Genomic DNA, 22814 nt, shown 5'->3' with positions numbered 1-22814 from the left:
TTTGCAAATTATTGTAATAAAATATAAAAAAGAAAATTATTTTTCAAAGTTTTCAGAAATAAAAAAAGAGGAGTACAAGCCAGTTTTGAATGGAGGCTTGGGTGAACATATAAAATTTCCTATAAGTCAAACTCCCCTCCCTACACACACGTATATATAAAATTAGTAAAAGCACATATATATATATATATATATATATTTTGAGAGAGTTTCATCATTTTTTATAATCAGATTAAGATACTAATCGGTTTTTGGTGTAGGCGAGGATTGAATTTTAGATCTTTTATACAACTATAAATTTCTTTACCAGTTGAGCTAACTAGAACCCATCAATAAAAGCACATTTAGATGCTAAAAATTAGAATTTAAGTTATAGTTAAGTCATAACGATATTCCAAATCCCATATTTACGGTTCAACTCTCACCTCTCTCTTTCTCCCTCACCATCTATCTACCTTAAAAAAAAAAAGTTAACAACTTATTACATTGTATGATATCATGGGCAGGAAAAAAATTTGATAGTAGAAAGTATGCCCATAATTTTTTTTTTTTAAATTTTTGGGGATGAATTGTGCCCATAAATTAGTACATGTGAGAAAAGTGCAATGACATAACTAATGTTCATTAACTCTTATATAAACTAGTCACATGTTTGGTGTGATATTTTTCACGAAGATCATTTGGATATGATTAATAATCATTAATAAACAGTTTAAGTTGAATTGAATTTAGCTGGAGACATATAAATTCAAGCAAACAAACCAAAGAAAAAAACAAAAGAAAAGGTGATAACATAATAATTAGATATAAACAGACAAATGGATGTGGCAATAGTAATTTGATGAAATGTCTTTTGCTTTTCATCAAAACCTCCCCAAGGAACTTGGAATCAACGGAAACGTGGGGCCGACAATATTTCCTTGTCCAAAAATTATACCATAGTATTATTAAAATTATAAAACCATAATATTATCAAACTAAATAAAACAAGTCAGAAAATTTTAAAGTAATCAGATATTTCAGTGCTTTTTGTGGCGTTTACGTCAAGCTGTGAAAATCTTACACATTTGTACATCACAGAACGCCAAACCAACGAACATTGCTTGGTCTGTCCTTCCATTCCTCACATCCCATTTTCCCACGAGCTTTCTCTGCAGTTTCTTGCCTCTTGAGTTTTTTTTTCCCGGAAAGTTTCAAGCTTCAGAAGAATTTTCATTTTCCCAGATAAGTTTCCTCTCCATAGTCTCTGATTCTTTCTGAACAGATAAGAACATCAAGAATTTCTGTTTTGGAAAAAAAGAGTCATCTGTTAGCTGTGTTGAAGTGGTGCTTTTTTTTTTTTTTTTTTTTTTTTTTTTTTTCTTTATCTGAATTGGGGTTTGTTAATTCTTGGATAAGTAGTAGCAAATCCTGATTTGGAGTGGAATGCTGGTTTTGTTTGTGTTTTGAGCTTATGGTGTATTAAATTAATTTCTGAGATTAAACAAAAGGAAAAACAAAAAAAAAAAACATTTTGAGTCTGAAGAGAAGAACTTAGGATTTTGAAGTTCTTTTGTAGCAATTGACACCCTATTGAAGGTTTTGTGTGGAATTGGTTTCTGGGATTTGGTGGGTTCTTTGTATAAGAGCTTGGTTTTTGACATTCTTATGTGTTTAGGATAGGATCTGATTTTGAAGTAAAATTGGAAGTTCTTTCCAACATATTTTGTTACTTTGTTGGAAGTTCCATTTAGAATTGGTGGTTGGGTTTGGATTGGTTATTGATTTCTTTGTTGGATTCAAATGGGGAGGCAAAGTGGAAAGAAAAAGAAACAGGCAGGAGAAACATCATCTGATGCTAGTCCAAAGCAAAGCAAAATTGGAAATAAAAGCCCAAAGGGGTATGATAAAGATACAGCAGTTTTCATTTCTATGTCTCAAGCATTGAAGGAGGAGGGGAACAAGTTGTTTCAAAAGAGAGACCATGAAGGAGCTATGTTGAAATATGAGAAAGCCCTCAAATTGCTTCCTAGAAATCATATAGATGTGTCCTATCTTCGGAGTAACATGGCTGCTTGCTATATGCAGATGGGGCTCAGTGAGTACCCCAGGGCAGTCCATGAGTGCAATTTGGCTCTTGAAGTCACACCTAGGTACAGTAAAGCACTGTTGAAGAGGGCAAGGTGTTATGAAGCTTTGAACAGGTTGGATCTGGCTCTGAGAGATGTTAGCACGGTATTGGACATAGAGCCAAATAATCTCATGGCATTAGAGATTGCAGAAAGGGTGAAGCAGGCACTTGAGAGGAAAGGTTTAAAGGTGAATGATACAGTAATTGAATTACCTCTGAATTATGTTGAACCACAATGTTCTTTACCTCCACCAAAGGTAATGAAAGTGAAGAAACGAAAGAAGAAGATCAACAAAGTAGAGGAGAAGAAGGCTGAGGAAGTGACTGAGGAGAAGAAGGCTGAGGAAGTAACTGAGGAGAAGGTGGCTGAAGAAAACGTTGAGGACAAGAAGGCTGACATTAAGGTGGTTGCGGAGGAGATAATTAGTAGCATAGAGGAAGAAGTGCCTAAGAAAACTGTGAAATTGGTTTTAGGGGAGGACATAAGGTGGGCTCAGTTGCCAGTTGATTGCAGCCTCTTGCAACTAAGGGAGGTTGTCCATGACCGGTTTCCAAGCTCAAGAGCAGTTCTTATCAAATACAGGGACCAAGAAGATGATTTGGTCACAATCACTACTGATGAAGAACTGAGGTGGGCTGAAGCATCAGCAGAATCACAGGGTTCTGTAAGGCTGTACATAGTAGAAGTTAGTCCTGAGAAGGATCCATTCTTTGAGAGGCTGAATGGGAAGGTGGTGCAGAATCATAATATAAAATGTAATAATATAGCTACAAATGGTGATGTGGTAAAATGCAAGAAATTAGAGGTGACATCTTGCATTGAGGACTGGATAATCCAATTTGCTCAGCTGTTCAAGAACCATGCTGGATTTGAATCTGACACATGCTTGGATCTTCATGAACTTGGGATGAAGCTCTATTCTGAGGTCATGGAGGAAGCAGTTACAAGTGAGGAAGCACAAGACCTTTTCGACATAGCAGGAGATAAGTTCCAAGAGATGGCAGCTTTAGCATTGTTCAACTGGGGAAATGTTCACATGTCAAGGGCAAGGAAGAGGGTGTATTTTACTGAAGATGCTTCAAAAGAAGCTATACTTGCACAGATCAAAACTGCATATGATTGGGCACAAAAAGAATATATAACAGCAGGAAAGAGATATGAAGAAGCACTGAAAATCAAACCAGATTTCTATGAAGGCTTTCTTGCTCTAGGGCAGCAGCAGTTTGAGCTGGCAAAACTTACTTGGTATTATGCAATTGGAAACAATGCTGATTTGCAAACATGGCCTTCGACAGATGTTCTACAACTATTTAACAATGCTGAGGACAACATGGAGAAAGGTATGCAAATTTGGGAGGAATTAGAAGAGCAACGCCGAAGTGAACTTTCTAAACCTAAGAATATTGAAACGCTGTTGCAGAAGATGGGATTGGATGGGCTATTTAAAGATATATCACTGCGTGAATCTATGGAGCAGGCTGCAAACATGAGGTCTCAGATAAACATCTTATGGGGCACCATGCTTTATGAGCGATCAATTGTGGAATTCAAATTAGATATACCAGTATGGAATGAGTGTTTGGAAGTTGCAGTTGAGAAGTTTGAACTTGCTGGAGCTTCTCCAACAGATATAGCCGTCATGGTGAAGAACCACTGTTCAAATGATAATGCATTGGAAGGTAGCATATATATACTAATTCAAATTTTTTGCTTTAGAAATTGTTATTATTTTTAAATTGGTTTTAAGTTTCTTAGAAATAATCTGCTCTTTACAGGTCTCGGGTTCAAAATTGATGAGATAGTACAGGCATGGAATGAGATGTGTGAAGCTAAAAAGTGGCAGAGTGAAATTCCATCATTTCGGCTGGAACCATTGTTTCGGCGGCGAGTGTCAAAAATATATCATGCCTTGGAGCATGCATGAGTTCCATTTGTTACAAAGGTTGTTGAGTATTAACAGTGAAATGACTCACTTTTACTGCTCCATTGCCTGGAAGATATAGTCTACCATACTGAGGTATGTGATGCTCATACTTACAAAATTCTTTTAACTTAAATCTCAGGGTCCGTTTGGGATCCGCTTATTTTGCTGAAATTGAATTTTTTTTGCTAAAAGTACTGTAGATAAAGGTAAAAGTTAACTAAAATAGTACAATTGGACCCATGAATAGTACTAGAAAGTGTAGTGGGACCCATGAATAGTAGCAAAAATAAGCTGAATAATTAAATAAGCTGGCAAAAATAATCTTTGCCAAATAGACCTGTTTGGGATCTGCTTATTTTACTGAAACTGAAAACTTTTTACTGAAAGTATTGTAGATAAAGGTAAAAGTTAACTGAAATAGTACAATGAGGCTCACAAATAATTTCAAAAAGTGCAGTGAGACCCATGAATAATAGTAAATATAAGCTGAATAGTAAAATAAGTTGGCAAAAAATAAGCTATCCAAAGGCAACCTCAATGTGGAATATTATGAGATCCCTGCCCACTGTATGATGCAACTATTTGCATAATTTGATATCTTGCGTGCTACCTACAATTATTTAAAAGTAGAACCCCTGAATTATGTCATGTGCAAAATTCTAATAACATGGCAAAACTGAAAGAAAAATTTTCCTCCTAGCATTTACTTTTTCACATGCAGCCTCATGCAGATGTCTCACCAGTAAATTATAACTAATCGTAGTATTTACTTGGTCAATATTGATCATTCAATTCCATTGGGAGTCAAAATGAAATGTGTGAGAGCCTGAACGCACCGGAAGTTTTCTTGCTATCCTTTCATCTTCATACATAGAGTTCTATATTATTTGTTTATCTACCTCCCTTAAATAATACCAGAGCATCCATTGTAGCTCTAACCTTTGCAGTGAATGCTTTCAGATTAACGAACCACTAGAAACTGCTCGTTTCCTGAGTCCTTGGATGTGGTTGCTTTAGTCCACAACTTTGCCTTCCACCTTGTTATTGAAGGGCTAGGAGGTACAATTTGAGAAGCCTAAACACTTGCCCCTTGCTATTTATTCAAATATTAGTATTGGCTGTTCAACTAAATATCATAGTCTGCTGAACTGATAGAGGATATCTTATTTGTCCACATTAAAGAAAAACAATGAGTATATAAATATATATATCTTACATTTGTTGAATTTTTTCCCCAACTTTGTTTTGTCATGTCACGATATGAAATTCAATATGATGTCTTTATAGCATCAATTGCTTGGCTGTAACCTTTTGGTTTATTTGTTCTGCAGGTTCCTAGCTACTTATTTAAGGTTCAGCTTCAGCCTTGTTCTTTTTTTTAGAAACAAAAAAAAGAGAGTTCCAAGTATAGAAGAATTTTATTGCAAGTAGTTTTTCTAAGAAGACGAGTTCCAACATCTTTACACATTGGGGATAAGATGAAGTTGCAGGAAGTTGCATTTTAGTTAGTTTCTGCGTTCAACGTCATTGCTCCCCCTTTACAGTAGTTTCTGACAGTGAGTAAAATATTTGTATTTGTAATTTAAACAGATGCAATTGTTATTTTTTGTATGCCCCATAAGTCTGAAATTTATGGTTTTTGCAATTTTGAGTCAGTTTTTCATTTGTAATTGTTAGTTATGTTTTCTTAGGATTTTCAGGTTTCTTATCCTTGTATTGATTTAATGGACCTGTTGGTTATTATTAAGACCATCATTGGAAAGAAACTTTTTTAAGTTTAATTGCAAACTCATTTAGCTAGTTACTTCATAATTTTAGCCTGGTTTTATTAACTGCAGACTTGTTTACCAGTACTGACATTCTGATAAAACACTGTTTAATGCTTTGCCCTGCAAGTCCTCATGGTTTGTAAAAGTTTAACTAGAAGAGGAAGAAAGACCATATGCTTACATGGACGAGTACAGTTAAAGGATGGTTGCACTACCAAGTTGTCGATGTTGGTGAGCACTGATATATATGCATTAAGCCTCTGGATTATACAGTGCTCACTGTAAGCTTGGTACTCTCTTTTTTATTCATCAGGCAAAAGGCCAATGGCATTTGCGTCCAGCAAGGGCAGTAGTATCAACATGTTGATCTATGAAACCCATGTGTTGTGAGCGTGATGCTACATGCATCCAAAACACAAGATACTGAAGATAACACCACCTCACAAGGGGTCTCAAGACCAACCACAACTTCCAGGAAGTTAAATGAGAAGAAATAAATTTGTTACATGAGGAAATGATATTGGTTATGATAAATGGGGTAAGGTGTGTATGAAGCATGAATACCACAAATTGTAAAGTGCAACAAGGACAGATATCGCCAATATCAACAACTTACAAGAAAAATCAATCCAAACCAATCGGTATAAGTCCTAATGGAAGGAAACAAATAATTATTTAGTTGTAGTTGTAGCATTAGGAAATGATATTGGTTAGGGGTGTATGAAGCATAACTACCATAAGATGCAAAGTACAAGAAGGACACTTCACAAATGTCTTCAACTTATGAGAAAAATCAATCCATTTTCTCATCAATCCATCACAAATGTCTACAACTTGTGAGAAAGATCAATCCAAGCATAATCTTCTTTAATCCACTTAAAAACATTTTCAATATAGATACTTCTAGTATTGCAGATGTTAATACTTACATCAACCAAGTACGTGCACGGAGTTGTTACGGAGCATCTGATTGAGAACTTATTGTTTTGAAGTTGTTTGAATCCATGGGACAACAAGCTTCTACCAACTCATTATCATATTTGAGAATGACTTCATTCTCAGCATAAACAATAACTTACTGAAATTGTAAACATATTGCTAAACATAGGTTAAAGACTGTTAATCGTATCTTAAAGTGTAGACATATATTATTAAGTTCGTGATTTTATAATCGCAAGAATCACAAATTAACTATGTGATATTTAATTGGTTGAACGTTGTAGTTTGTGATGCTGATGTTAGGCACTGTTATACTTGGAAGTTTTTGCATTAATAAAGATTATTACCAATAAAAAAAAATTATGTGATATATATATATATATATTAAATAATGTAAGAAATTTTATTAAGAATAAAAGCCAACCAAGTATACTAGAAATGCACCACGGTGGCAAAAATGAGCAAAATATTTCTTCTTATAAGAAGCATACAAGTAACATAATAAAATGCATACTTATACCAACATAATGCATAATATTATAGGCAACCCTATTTTAAGAGGATCTTTACTCTTTATTTGATGTGAAAAAAATTCTTCAGATCATTTCCATGTGGCTGGTGAAACTCTAATTGAATCCCAACAAATAAAATTTCATTAGTAGATGTAGAGGCCATATTACATCAAAGATTATATGTTTGGATTAGAGATGGATTTTTTTTTCTAATTACATCCTTAAAAAAAAAAAAAAAGTAAAACAATTCTTGAGGAGGGGGCGTGTTAATGAATCATCAGAGGTTTACACCAAATCATTTTAAAAAATACAGTACATTCTATAGCAATCAAATTAGAAAATCTTATAAAAACATGTTTCATGCAATTTCTTAGTACTGCAAATTCTAAATGTATGAGCACTAAATAGCTAGCTTTATATCATTTTTTTTTAGCGGCCTTGTAGGCTGTGGGGGCAATTTCATAGGGAGAAATAAATATTAACATAGGTTGAGGGGTCAGCTTTATATCTTTTTATTCTATTTATCTAATTTTTTTATTAAGTGAGACCAACGGTAGTCCAACCTTAATAAGTATCGCACGATGCTTTTAATTCCATTTATCGCACGATGCTTGTTAACATTTGCTTATAAAAACAAAGCAGTAGGGATGTTAATTCTAGTATTAGAAAGAATTATTTAAAAATAAAAATAAATCCAAAAGATTAAAGAATCCAGAAATAAGAGAGTATTAATGCTTAATCACTAAACACAATCCAAAGGAAATTAATATGGAACAAGCAGCATAAAAATAAAACTAAAATCGTAAGACTTCATCATTTAGGTTAGGCTTAGTGTATGTTTGGATAGTGTTGAAAAACACTTTTTAGCTGCGTCCCACATTTTTCAGTGGATCTTGTGCACTCTTCAAGGGACTTACAAGTACTTTTTTCAGCAAAAACAACTTCAAAACTGGGCCTCATAACACTATCTACACATTTAAAAATTATTTTGCTACAATATTTTCAGTTTTTAGCAATAAGCGGTACCCAAACACATCTTTAGTATAATTTTGGTTTCCTCATATCACCAATTTCAATTATTCAAAACTAAAAATTAAAGTAAGAAAATTTCAATCTTGAAACTTTTCAATCAGTGTAACTGTGTAAGAGGCCATACCCATGTACATCCCTATGTCTTGCTCATTTTTCTTTTTCGCTCTTCTCTCCTTGTTTTTTCTCGCTCTCTGCGACTTTGTCTCATCTCTTTTCTCTTGAGAGTAAAAACGGTGAGTTTTGATGATAAAGAAACTAACACCGGACAGTGCATATTGCAGCATTGCTCACCACTTGACTATAACCAAAGTATTGTTTTAAGAAGTGAGTTATGACTTTAAAAAAATGTCAAAAATATCTATAATCTAATTAAATAATCCTTATTCCTAAAAAATAAAAATTGGGTTAAAATTTTAATTCAAAAAAATTCAAAAACAAAAAACTATTGGAGAAATTTTTTTCCTAAAAATTAGCACACTCTCTATTTAAATATATCTCATACACCTTTAATACATTTTCCCCCCTAAAAATTAGCACACACAAAACCCATCCGTTTACTCTTATTCAAAATCCTAAATTTTAACTTCTTAAAAATCCCTTCCCGTGTAGCCTCGCTAACAATAGACTTAATCTCTACTAGCCTCATCACATGAGCGCCGCTCGTGCAATGAGACTATTTTATTATTATTTTGACTTTAATGTAATTTTTCATTTCAAATTTATTTATTGTCAGTGAGGTTACAAAGGAATGAATTTTAAGAAACTAAAATTTAGGATTTGAAAATAAGTAAGTAGTTAGGTTTAGTGTGTGCTAATTTTTAGGAAAAAATGTATTAAATGTGAGTGAAATATATTCAAACAAAGAGTGTGCTATTTTTTAGAAAAAAAAGTTTCTCAGTTAGTTTTTTTTTTTTTTTTTTTGAATTACAACTTTAATACCATTTTTTTTTTTTAAGAAGAAGGAAGAGAGGTTTTTTTTTTTTTTTTTTTTTGAATTACAACTTTAATACCATTTTTTTTTTTTAAGAAGAAGGAAGAGAGGTGCTACGTTCACAACATTTTTACAACAAATCATAGGTGATTAATTGTTATTGACTTATTGATTCAAATTTGAACCTAACGCTAAAATTATTTTTTTAACTCAACAATAATAATCAGTAACAACCTGTTACTTATGAATTGTTGTAAAAATATTATGAAAATATTGTGAACATATTATTTCTCTTAAAAATATCTCACATTTGATACATTTGTTTTTCTAAAAACTCGCACACACTAAACTTAGTAGTTTACTCAATTTCAAATTCTAAATTTTAGTTCCTTAAAAATTCATTCATTTATAGCCTCACTAACAATAAATAAATTCAAATTAAAAAATTACATTAAATTCAAAATAAAAAAGAGCATCATTGCATGTTCAAAGTGCGTGTAATAAGGTTAATTAAATTTAAAATTATGAGATTAAACTCAAAAAAAAAAAGATACTCGTCCCACACACGTGCAATAATGTTAATATTATAGGGTCATACTAACAAGGAAATGAAAAAAACTATTAAAATCTCGTTACCATTTCCCATATAATATTAGTAGGTATCAGGCACATATATGTATAAATTTGAAATTTTAGAAGCTATATTTCCCCCCTCGCCTGCACCACAGCTGCTTCAAGTCTTCAACTTAAACCTCTAAAAATAAGAATTCATTTTTGGGGTTTCAGTTTCCAATTCAACCCAGGAGTTTCAACAGGTTCAGATCTCTCTCTCTCACATTTTGGATATATCAGATTGATTGTGTTTGGGTGCGCGGGGGTTTACTACTTTTTCTTTGTATCGAAAACTAATCTTGGTAAATTTGGTTGGGTTTGTTTTGTAGAAAAAAACTTGTTCGGTTAGAATGAAAATCTATTTATTTTTCTAGGGTTTCTTTTGGTTTTTTCAACTTTTTTCCTTAATAGGGTGCTCTAATTTGATTCTTGTTTGCCTAATACCCCAGATTCTTGTTGATTATTACAGTGTGAGTTGAGTTATTCTTATTGTTTATTAAATAAAATTAATGTAGGGCTAGTGCTATAAGCAAAATAAAAAAAATTGCTTTGAAAATGAAACTAAGCAAATAGTTTTTGCAGAACTGGATTGTGATTTGCTTTATCTTTCACCGTTCTTATTGCCCCCTCTAATCTTGTCTCTGCCTCTTGATTTATATGTATGCATTACTGTTAAAAGAATGGATCAAAGTACATGTCCAGGAAATTCAACTGCTGTGTCTCCTGCTCCTGTGCAAAAGCTAGGAATTATTCCAAACCAGAATTTGGAACTTAAGCCGGCATGTCAGACGCCAGAGAAGACTAATGAGCCTTCACACAAAATCAAGGAGGGAGAAGTAGAACTTCCAGACAAGTGGGCACCTCAAATTCAATGGATGCATGTCTTTATTTTCTTTTATCATTGTTTTAATGATTTTTTTTATTTTTTATTTTTTATTTTTTATTTTTTGGGTTCTAATATTGGGTATCTTTCCTCTATTTTCAGATATAAGAACATATCGGAGTTCTTTGATCGTATGATTTGTTCATTTAGGTTGCTCATTCTCTGTAAAAAGTTGCCTACTTTCCAAAATATCTCTGCTCAGGTGGAAATTCTTACTAAAAGGTAATTAATTTACAACCTCGTCACGTTGATATGTAAGTTTTGGGCCCCGGAGGAGGGGGATGGGGATTTGAACTAGCGACTTTTGCTTCATGAGGTGTGGTCTAGGACCTCTACCTAAAAATCTAAACCACAATGGATTGATGACCTCTTACATGAGTGAGATAATAGAGTAAAACTATAAATGAGATGATTGGTCTCGTGTGTGGAGTCTTACTAGAGGCTTATTAGTAGCATTTCAATTTTAGATTTCACAGAATCGCTTCATTCTTGTGCATAATTATTTTGTAATTCTTTTAGGTTATGTTGTGTTCATCATTGTGAACATAAAGTAGTCTTTTCTCCTAATAAAACATCTTTACTTGTATATATAAAAAAAAAAATTCATATGCATTTTTTGTTTTGTCATATTGAAGATAGATAATCAACATTTTTCTCATTTTATTCTTCTAGAATTAGTTATATGTTGGATCTAAATGTCGTTAGAACTATTTAAGTTGTATATATGTGTACATGGTCCCCCTAATGCTAGTGTAATGAGATTTGGCCCTGAAGGGTGGAATGTATTTGGATTTTCTCTTAAGTAAAATGATTCACATTTCTGTTCCTGTAGTATCTGATTCCTAATTTTTATTACAGAAAATTAGAGGGAAGATTCATTACTTAATGGATCATTTAACTTATTGGGCCAGTTCATTTTCTGTTGTCTGCCAACTTTAGTGTAAAGACTGAGTCCCTAATGGGCCAAGAGGGTCTATTATACATTTTCTCTACATTAAAATAGTTAATATTTCTGGTTTCTCGCATCTTAAAGGAACATTTTATGGTTACCTATATTCTTATGTAAAAAAGGAGTACTTGAAAGGATCATGGCGGCATGGTCACTTGTTCCTATATCTCAAGACGACGAGGGAAAATTCTTAAAAATTGTGAATGCTTAAGGTTATTTAACAGAAAATATCCTAACTATAGTAGAGTCAAATTCATTATTTGATTCATTTGTTCATGTTTATGTAAGTGCATTTATTGCCTAATGCAAACAGATGAAGGCAGAAGGCACTGCAATCTCATGTCCATTGAGCACTAAAAATGAGGTTTATATGAAATAGATAAAAGACAAAATGAGGTTCCCTCACTTATTAGAAGAAAATTCTTTTTAATTATAAAGTGTGAAATATAAATTTTTTATTATGAAATATTAAATATATCATTTATCCATTCACATGTTTGGAACCCCATTTAAGGGCTATTTTCACAAAGGAGGATGTTATGCTTGCCTTTTAAACAGTTTCGTCATCTTGACTAGCCAATAAAGATGTATTATTCCAAGCTTATAAGAATATATCAGGTCACTCTGAAAGTTTCTTGTACATCACCAGAACCAATAATATGTTATCACTGTATTTTTTTTGTCATTCAGAATAGGCATGTGGTTTTAAACTTGGGAGTGTAGTTTATGCTGTTCCTAAGCACAGATAACCCTCAGAGTTGCACTTTTTACAAGGAAATCTGTGTAGCAATTAGTTTCCTGATCTCATTTAATGTTTTTATCATTTAGTTTATACCTTTCTTTGATGAATAAAACTATTACTGTTTCCTTTTCAGAAAATTCACGTACAGCCATCTTGCTCAGATAAAATATATACTTCCTGAAGCCATTCAGATAGAAAAGATTCTTGTGCATGACAAGAAAACCTTATGCATGAAGCCTGACATGAAGATCTCTTTGTTATTTGATGTTATAGAAGGTCACTGTGAACAATCTGATTTTTTGGCCCTGCATCAACTTTTTGCTTCTAGGCTTATTAGTTTCTTTACTAAGCAACCTAAGGTATTGCTCTGACTCTATATTCTAGATTAGTATTGATGTTTATCATGCTGATAATACTAGAGGTTTGAAATGAGAATCTAAGAACAAGTTGACAGATTGCTGCTACTTCTTTTTTGGGACTAATATAATTTCTGGAGAATTAAGTTAGTTGATATGACTTTTCTGGCGGATGGTAATTGGATTGTACAAAATGGAAGACGTGGAAGTGCACTAATTTATAGGTGACAGGCAGGCTGAAAAAATAAGTTAACTACATATAAACATATCTTTTATGGTTGAGTAATTATTAAATGACTGTGCTGTTGCATCTAGTTTTTGAAATCAGCCCTATTGTGGTTTTGTTTAAGGGTTTCAGGATCAACTTGAGAAGCTTGTCCAAGATATATGATTTTGTAGAGTGTGTAGTAATTTAAGTGATATATACACTACATATAAGCATATCTTTCATGGCTGAGTAATGATTAAATGATTGTGTTATAAAACAAATGTTTGAAATCGGTTTAATTAAGTTGTCCTTAGTATTGTGGTTCTGTTCAATCTGTTCAATGTGTCAAGATTAACTCTCTGCATGTTTGTTTTTGTCGGCTTATCAATACGTGTTTGAGACTTTGAGTTCCATGTTTGTTTTTGATTATTTTATCCAATTTATATTAAAATATACATAATAAAGTGTGTAGCAGTTCATATCGCATTTAAACGTTCAAAGAAATGAGCTGACTTTTTTTTGGTGGGGGGAAGGCTTGTGATGTTCCAGAGGCCATCTTGCCAGAACCTTTTAGCGAAAGAAAACAGACCTTAAGTGCAGAGCAATTGATTGCAGATTCTGTAATAGAATCTCAATCAACTTCCATTGAATGTGAGCCGTTGTCAGAAAACTTTGATCCATATCCATCTATAAGCAGACACTTCTCTCAGAAGGCTGTTGGTGCTGAAACAGAAAAAACTCAGCTCTTAGAATCTCCAATAGCTCTGTTGTCTGCCAGATCTGATAATTTGATTAACCAAGATAGTACAAGTGTGCAGCAGGTGGAAAATTCTGGATTAGGTTCCAAATCTGATGGTGTAATGAACCCAAATATCAAAGGTGGGCAACAGAAGGAATCTCCTAGTACCAGCTCCATATCAAGCACTTTCAACTCTCCTGCACAACAGACGAACCCTTTAAGTACTCCTCTTGGCAAACTTGCCTCATCTGATGATCCCTTGATTCTAGAAACACCTGCACAGTTGACACCAAAGATATCAATGCCTAGTTGTGAGGACAAGCTTAAGACCAGTACCAGCCAAAAGTTGACATCATGTGATACGCCTGCAAAAAGGTTTCTAGACTTCTCGCACTTGGAAGGTGAAAAGGCTGCATTTGATTACATTGTGGATGAGCCAGGCTGCAACAATGTTGTAATTGATAACATTCAACATACTACAGAAGTAACATTCAAGGGTGTGAATGCCACTGGTTCTCCACCACCACTGCAAGAGGTATGCTTCTCTCCAACCCTGAAACTTGTTTATGATCTGCTTGAATCTTCTATTTCATAATCTGTGAGCCATATTGTTTGTCTCATGTGTCAAAATGGTGGAATGTGGTATCTTTGACTCGTTCAATCTCTTATCTCTTGATAGAAAATAACTGTTTCTAGGTTCATAATAAATGGACTGAGATATAGTGAGTGACAAAAATAAGTGTGGGGATATAGTGAGTGACAAAACTAATTGTTTTAGTTGGGATAGTTAATGGTATGCTTCCCCAATTTAATGGCTACTTCTGGACATGGCAAATCATGATTTTTGTACAGTATCTAATTATGTAGAATAATCACTAGTTTACTTGAAGAAAACTTATCAATTGGGTGCAACTTAAAATATTCTGGGCAGTGCGGGTTTAATATGGTCATAGTCTTAGTAATAACAATAAATATCTAATCAATTTTATTTAATTAGATGGTCTAAAGCTAAGAGGTTTTTCAGATCTGTGTGCAGTTGATTTTGAACTTCAATAACCTAATTTTATGATTTTAGAAAATGATGGGTTTATCTAAATAATATATTCAATTCTTTTTGTGTAAGCCTAAAGCCTCTGGATAGACTTAAGAATTTTTGGTAAGAATAACTTCTAGTCTTATGCTGTCAATTGGACTTAAGGTCCTAATAAACACATGAATCAGGAACAAAGGTGACAGAACGATGTAAGGCTTCAGTCAATTAGTTAACAGAAAACAAACTCAAGGGAAAATCAGGGACATGAACAGTACTATTATCAATTGATCCCACTATTTTTTAAGAGAATTGTAGTAATCAGGCAATTGTTTCCAAACTGTTTGTCCATCTGGCAAATTTGCTTTTGTTTCCAGCCTTTTGCTTTTTGTCTCACATTTTTCCAAATAAACAACAAAACTAGCTTTTTTATTTGATAATAAGCTGACTTTTATCTTTTTGTCTCACCTTTAGCAAGTAAGCTACCTAAAGCTACGAGATGCTGTACTCACCTTAGCTGTGAAACTTTTCTCGTAAATCTCATAAACCTGTGAAACATTACTCTGTTGCAAAAAAGATTCTACAACAGACTTCCACAAATCTTCTTATCAGAGTCATAAAATTCAACTGTAGTGGTGATGTGGGGTTTTATACCATGCTATAACCATCTTATATTTCAATTAATTTTTCCCATGCAGAAGAACTTTCACAGCATGTGCCCAAGCTAAATAATTTAAACCATTCAACTTCTTTGAGGTAATTGATTAGGCATATTATTTAATCAAAGATTTTTTGTCCTCAGCCGGGACACAGATTTGTCTTCAGTCATATGGAACTCAAACAACTAAAAATATGACAATAACCCAAGTCACATGTAGTAATACACGCCGATCAAACCAAAACAATAATCAGATTCAACCAATGAGCCACCGACAGCATACTTCTATCATTTACAATGACCTCTAGATTGTGTTAGTACGTTTTTTGGTTGGATTGGGGCGCTCTAATACTAAGGTGGTGTAAAATATGAAAGATTAAGGTTAAGAGAGAAGAATGATACAGAGAGAGACATAAAGAGTAGAAAAAAATGGTGTAGGGTATGATCAATTAGTCCCTCACCTTTGCACTTATTTATATTGGAGTTATATGACAAGATTATTAGAATGCCTAGATGCTAATATAAGATAACAAGTTATTATAAACTTAAACAAGAGTAACTCTTATAATAATAAATAATTCTCTCTCTTCTACTATTTTTTTTTATCCTGTACTTTCAACTAAAGAGTTTTCCTATTATAGGTCAAGAGCCTTGGATTTCTTGATGAGGTTTGCGAGAAGAGTACAGCAGGTGTAACAGCTGTCCAGCAGATGTCTTCTTCCTTGCCTGACCTAGTTGCTCTGATTTACCAAATATTCAAGTCAGTCAACTGCTGTGCAATAACAAAAGAGGAGCTTGTGCACAAGATAATAATGAATAGTTTTGATATTGTTGAGAGAGGTATGTACAATGGTGCTCCAGTAGTAGAGGATTTTATTTCAAAAATTGAATATTGATGAAATTTCTTGTCTTCTTTTCAGGAGAAGTTGAAGAACAGATTGCGCTTCTTGAAAATCTGGTTCCAGATTGGATCTACAGGAAGTTAACAACCGGTGGAGATATCATGTACAAGTGGGTTAGCATATTTCTCTTTTATAACATGTTTATGTGATGAGAACGTAGCACCTGAATATTGGTGTGACATAGGTCTTAGGACATGAAAAGATAAATGAGTATTTTTTATTAGATTGACATAGCCAACTTAGGAGATCCGTAACTTAATGTAGGGCTGTAAACTGGTGGAAAGAAGTTCCAATTCTTATTAGTAAATTACAGTTTGATTGTTCTATAGACTAGGCTCTCCAATGTAATTTCCTTCCCATAAAGTTTGATTATAATCAGATCAAACTTGAACTTAAGCAGATTCATTTGCAAAAGATGAGTCTAATTACATTGATCACTCATGTATAAAATATGTTTTACTTAATATATCTTTTGTTAATATAACAGGCCATATGTCATAATTTATAAACCTGATATAATGCCTTATTGGTGTTCTTGTTTGAACTTGGATTGACTCTGGGACTTATACTTGATTTTGTCATTTAATTTGTTCATTTGGATTTGGGGGACTTGGATCACTCATATATAAAATGTGTTTTACTTTATATATCTTTTGTTAATATAACAGGCCATATGTCATAAATTATAAACCTGATATAATTGGCCATATGTCACAAAAGGTATTATAATTGGTTGGTAATTCTCTACAAAAGGTATTAAAGGCAAGTGCATGAGGAAAAACCTTTTTCTGGCTTTGTGGAAAAGTCATTCGGGTAGTCTTGGTGGAAGCCTTTTTCTTGCAGCAAATGCGGTGCAAGGAGCCTTGGCAAGCCTTTTTCCAGATTTGTTTTCTATACATGAGATAAGAGCACATTGTTAGTGAGTAATATGGTTTTATTTGTGAAGGCATGAAGCATTGGAACCTGATATACATGAAAGTTATTTAGGATTGGAAGTTGGAACTCTAGATGCTATCTTTTATTTTTAATATTATGTGTTTGAGTGTGACTTTGTGGATGATGTGATTTGTTAGAGACAAAGTAGAATTTTGTAGTCTGGGATGAACTCAAATTACAAGGTGTTTTGGGTTCTGGAGAGGGTGGATTTCCTTGTAAGAGCATGTGTGGTGTTGCAATTACTATGGAGGTCTGTTTAAGGCAAAAGTTAAGGGTATGTGGTCAAAAGAGTGCTAAAAGGATGCCATTTTTTTTGAAAAGAGAAGAAGATAATTTCTTTGGAATCTTGTGAATTGGTGTTTTTATTTTTATTTAATTTTAATTTGATTTAATTTTTTTAAGTAATTGTTGAAGGATTTATCTTTTGGAAGGTTATATGGATGATAACCTTTTCCATTGTAACGGAAAAGTTCTGTAGGAGTGAATTTTGTTGGAAGTCTGATGATTAATTCAACTGTGGAAGGAAGGGATTGTTTTGTTAATAAGAAGTTATATTTAGAAGAAGTTGTGAGATCTTATGTGAAGATCTCTTGTCCATAGATGTGGAGATTACGGGTGGTTAGGCTGTTCTAGGAAGAAGTTTTTTGGGCTCTTAGAGATATGAATGGAGATAAAAGTTCATGTGTGAATGGAATTACTAAGGTTTTTTTTTAATGTTGCTGAAGAGGCCAAAGGAAGATGTTATTAGGATTTTGCATGAATTTCATGAAGGTGGTTGAGTTGTACAACAGTACAAGTTATTGGCATATTGGCTAAGGTGTTGGCTAAGTAGGTAGTAAGGCTGGTAGGTTAAAGGTGGTCTCTGGCCAAGAGTCTTTTAGCTCAATTGGTGGGCATCTCATGGTGTTTCCAAATGAGACATCTAGGTTCAAATCACCTCACCCCTCCTAACTACTGAATTATATACTTAAAAAAAAAGGTCAAAGGTGGTCTCTCTCAAAGGTTGACTAAGACATCTTGAGTTTAGTAACATAACTAGCGAGCATTTGGATAGTAGGTCAAGATTCACCTTTTCAAGTTACACGTAGTGGACATAGAGGAGGGTGTGATTCAGGATAGAAACCAAAAGGATGCTGGATTACTTCTTCAATTCAGGAAGACTAATTTATTTTGATATCGTAATTTTTTCCATTCAAGATATATTTTATCAGGCCAATGTATAAAGTCCAATTAAAGAAAAAGTTGTACAGTTTTAAACATCTAGTCATAGGTCTTCTTGGTTAAATCTTTTTTTAAATTTGGGTTTTTATTTTACAAAATATGTTTAGTTTTTTTATTCAGGGACAAAATTGTAGGTGCAACATCTCCTATGAATTAAGTGTATTTTGGTATTAGTATAGAATTATCTAAGAGATTAAAAATACCTTAGGTTTATTTGCTTTATTTGCTTTGTGTCTAAGTTAAATTTTATTTCTTTGATGGCTACTCTATTTTGAAGTTCTATGGTTTCTTTATTCTTTATCTTCTACCACAAGGCTTTGGCACATGAGTCATTTGGAATCCTTTACATTGTGACGTGGTTCCTAACACTATGTGTGGAAGGAGAGGAGTGTACAAGGAAAGGAGGGGATGGAGAGAAGAGTAAATAAGATTGGTGGGGAATGGTTACTCCTTCACCTTGTTTGAATGTTTTAAAAATTAAGTAGGTAGAGGTGAGTAAATGAGACTGGAGAGGAATGGTTACTGCTTTCATCTTGTTTAGATGTTTAAAAATTAAGTAGGGGGAATGGGGATAGATATCCCTCACTTTTGTTTGGATTTTAAAAAAGTTAAGTAGGGAGAGGAGAGGGGAGGGGAATTTCATATAAATTGACAATTATGATCTTATCTTATTATTTTAAAGAAATAAATATAATTTGACATATTAAGGGCAAAATTGACGTTTTAAATATTTTTAATCCCCTCCACTCCACTTCCTCTCCAAATATATCTAATTTGGGGAATTAAAAATGAGAGCTTAGAAGTTAGAACCCCTCCAAAACCCAACCCCTCCCTTTAAAAACACCCAAACAGGATTCATTAAACCCTTCTCCTTCCTTCCCCTCTACTACTCTCAGGGCTCCCTCCATCCATGCAAACTGTAAAACTGGCACTTGTGCTGGATGTTAAAAATTTTTGACTTGTTTTGCACTAGCAAAGTGAATTGTTCTTCTCTTATTCCTTGTATTTGAATAGAAGGCTGTTTAATATTTACATGAAAGGAAAAGATGACCTTTGATTTTGCTTTTTTAACATCATTGTGTTCTTACAGCATCAAGAAAGTGCCAGATTTGGATTCAGTTCGGGCAAGGATTATTAGCATATGAAATGTCAGAGGTACACATTCCAATACAAATTCCTTCGACTTTTCTTTATTCCAGTGGTAATAGGATTTTTATTTTATATTTTATATTAATTGATAGCCAAGTTAAGTTGATGGTTGTAACATTATGAAATTTCGATGAACTTTGACAGCTAATGCTAGTGTAATGAGGTTAGGCCCTGAAGGGTGGAATGTATTTTGGGTTTTCTCTTAAGTAAAATGATTCACATTTATGTTCCTGCAGTATCTGATTCCTTATTTTTATTACAGAAAATTAGAGAGAAGATTCATCACTTAACGGATCATTTAACTTATTGGGCCAGACCATTTTCTGTTGTCTGCCAACTTTAGTGTAAAGAGTGAGACCCTAATGGGCCAAGAGGGTCTATTATACATTTTCCCTAAATTATAATAGTTAATATTTCTGGTTTTTAGTAAGGGTGTGCAGAAAACTCACCGATCCGCCAAACCTGACCCGACTTAACCCGACCCGCCGGGTTGGGTAGGTTTTTAAGGCTTGATGGGTTGGGTTACAAAAAAATTTTTATAGCGGGTCGGGTTGAGTTTGGGTCATAAAATTACAAACCCGCCAAACCTGAACCGACCCACCCATATTTAATATATATTTAAAATATATTATATATTTAATTTTTTTTAAACCAGATGTAGGGCACTTATATATATATATATATTATAAATTTAATAATTTAAAAAAAAAACCAGTTGTAGAGCAGCACTTCCTCGATTCCTCCTACTAATACTAATTTAATATATATATATATATATATATTATATAATTAATAAAATTTTTAAAAGAACAAGTTCTTCCTATCCTATATAAAAGCCAATTAGTTCACACAAACTCTAATAAATTATTATTGTTGTTTAGTCATTAATGTTGTTTTCTTTTAGGGAGTTATATTGATACCAATCTTTGGGTTTTTTTTAATATATTAACATTTATATTTTTTTTCTACTCAATTTAATAATAATAATAATAATAATAAATTTGTCAAATCCATGGGTTCAACCCGACCCAACCCGACTCATGTGGGTTGGGTTGGGTTGGGTTGGGTTGAATTTTTTTTGATCCACCATGATGAGTTAGATCAAAAATCTTCTCAATCCAACCCATGCACATCCTTAGTTTCTAGTTATGTTAGAAAGGAGTACTTTAAAGGATTGTGGCCAGTACAGACTATAGAGGTGCACCCACCTGGACCTGGGCATGTATCAAAGGAAGATTAAACCTGTGAGACCCACATGCTTGGAATAATGTTGCCCACGAATGACTGTCATGTCATCCTAAAAGATAAACTAGTTCTGATATATTAAAAAAAAAAAAAAAAAAAAAAAAAAAAAAAAAAAAAAAAAAAAAAAACCAGGCTCACAGGTTTGCTATACGTGTTTCAATCCAAAAACATGACAATTCGTCTGCCTAAATTTGTATCTACATTCTAGCTAATATTTTGTTGGGAGGTGGCGTAAAAAACATTTATTAATATTGTTTGTTATAATTAGCATTCTACAATACAAACTCCCTAAAAATAAAAGAGGGAGAGAGAAACAATTTTTCTTGATACAAGATATAAATTCTATTTTAACTTAATCTAAGTATATATGTATGTGAAACTCTTTTTTGGAAACTTGAACTTCAGTCCTTATTTTTCACATTTCACAAGCATTTATACTTATGGATTCCAATTAGTTCAACTTGAAACAATTCTATTTTAAGTACTCTACCTTATTTTTTTTCAAACTTAAAATATAATTTCTACTATTTAACTAAAAAAAAGTTAAATGATAATAATCAATAGAAGAAGACATGGATAAAAATAATAATTTAATGAATTGAAAAGATAATGATCAACAGATATCGATAAAATAATACTAATGAATTGAAAAAAAAAAAAAAAAACTTATTGACAAACTGCCTCTACAATTTTTTTTAAATAAAAAAAAAATTGTTTCATGGTTAAAGACTTTTTCATTTCTAGTACACTATTAAAAGTGTGCGTGTGCGCGCGGGGGGGGTGAATGTGAGCTCGAGATGAGAATCAAAAGCCCAGCAGATCATTTTTAAAGAAAATGGGCTTGGCCCAAGATAAATATGTTGATGAAATAGTCTGTTAGATGAAGGGAAACTGTCCGGGCCCACTATCGTGGAAGTTCGGGCATAACTTTCTCTTTCGGCAACTAATAAAGGAATCACAGCTGGCCAATCCCCTTCTAAACCAAGAAGCATAAGGAATAGATAAGGACTAATAGAATAATCACTTTTGCATTAATGAGATTTCTCATCTAATCTCTGCCACATTGAAAATTTGTTTGAGATTTATTTATTTTGCTAAAACTGAAAATATTTTGTTGAAAGTACTGTAAATAAAGACAAAATTTAGCTAAAATAGTATAGTAAAATTCATAAATAGTACCAAAAAGTGCATTAGGACCCATAAATAGTAGCAAAAATAAGCTGAATAGTAAAATAAGTTGGCAAAAATAATTTTTGTCAAACACACGCTCAAGGTTTATTTGGATACCACTTATTTTGCTGAAATTGAAAACTTATTGTTGAAAGTACTATAGATAAAAGTAAAAGTTAGCTGAAATAGTACAGTAGGACTTATTAATAGTACCAAAAAGTGTAATGGAGCTCATGAATAGTAGTAAAAATAAGCTGAATAGTAAAATAATTTTCATTTTTCATTGGTATCTAAACGGAAGCTGAATGTTGAATAACTGGCCTAAATAGTGGAAACCTTTCAAAAGTCTTTTTTCATGATAAAAAAGTGGCAGAATAGAGGAATGATGGGACAAGTATCCTCCAAATCTAGCTAAAAACAAGCCAACTGTGGAGAAGTTAAGTTTTTTTTTTTTTACACACTCTCCTCGATTGGAGTGTGGTCTTTTGTCATTTTTCTTGTTCTTCCCTTCCTGTTTTACTTGATCGTTGTAATCTTGGTTATTGATTTATGCCCCCATAGTACATTCCTAATGTACTCGGGTTGGCTGTTTTTTGTTATTTAATAAAATTTTCATTACTTATTAAAAAAAAAAAAAAAACTGTGGAGAGAGGGGAAAGAGGTGAGATGTCTATAAAAGGAGGAGAAGAGGAACAGGGTAGGGGGTTTAGAAAAATTGGAGAAATAGAATAGGCTTGAACAAGAGAGAGAAAGAGAAATTGGAGAGATAGCCCCAGGAGTTTTTAGCCTTTGAATC

The 22814-nt window shown here is 33.1% G+C and overlaps 2 protein-coding genes across 4 annotated transcripts; both read left to right on the top strand.

Annotated features, from left to right (window-relative positions):
- The first annotated feature begins 999 nt into the window (after positions 1 to 999).
- LOC111986299 (protein PHOX1) lies at positions 1000 to 5816 on the top strand. Of its 2 annotated transcripts, XM_024017928.2 has the most exons (4): positions 1000 to 3790; positions 3887 to 4128; positions 4996 to 5094; positions 5367 to 5816. In XM_024017928.2, exons 1-2 carry the CDS (start codon positions 1783 to 1785, stop codon positions 4033 to 4035), a joined length of 2157 nt encoding a protein of 718 aa, XP_023873696.2. In that variant the 5' UTR covers positions 1000 to 1782; the 3' UTR covers positions 4036 to 4128; positions 4996 to 5094; positions 5367 to 5816. The 2 variants fall into 2 exon arrangements, with proteins under 2 accessions (XP_023873696.2, XP_023873698.2); XM_024017930.2 differs by lacking the exon at positions 4996 to 5094.
- Positions 5817 to 9874: 4058 nt separating this feature from the next.
- Positions 9875 to 19838, top strand: LOC111986313 (CDT1-like protein a, chloroplastic). 2 transcript variants are annotated; one of them, XM_024017944.2, is made up of 8 exons: positions 9875 to 10033; positions 10510 to 10707; positions 10816 to 10935; positions 12538 to 12763; positions 13502 to 14242; positions 16037 to 16235; positions 16316 to 16406; positions 19545 to 19838. In XM_024017944.2, the coding sequence occupies exons 2-8, from the start codon at positions 10511 to 10513 to the stop codon at positions 19597 to 19599; spliced, it is 1629 nt and encodes a 542-aa protein (XP_023873712.1). In that variant the 5' UTR covers positions 9875 to 10033; position 10510; the 3' UTR covers positions 19600 to 19838. The 2 variants fall into 2 exon arrangements, with proteins under 2 accessions (XP_023873712.1, XP_023873713.1); XM_024017945.2 differs by having other exon boundaries at positions 9876 to 10033; positions 10510 to 10683.
- Positions 19839 to 22814: the final 2976 nt, after the last annotated feature.

The sequence above is a fragment of the Quercus suber genome, unplaced genomic scaffold, assembly GCF_002906115.3.
Source record: "Quercus suber isolate HL8 unplaced genomic scaffold, Cork oak 2.0 scaffold_6, whole genome shotgun sequence".
In the NCBI taxonomy this organism is placed as follows: domain Eukaryota; kingdom Viridiplantae; phylum Streptophyta; class Magnoliopsida; order Fagales; family Fagaceae; genus Quercus; species Quercus suber.
This window is presented reverse-complemented; position numbering and strand designations above follow the sequence as displayed.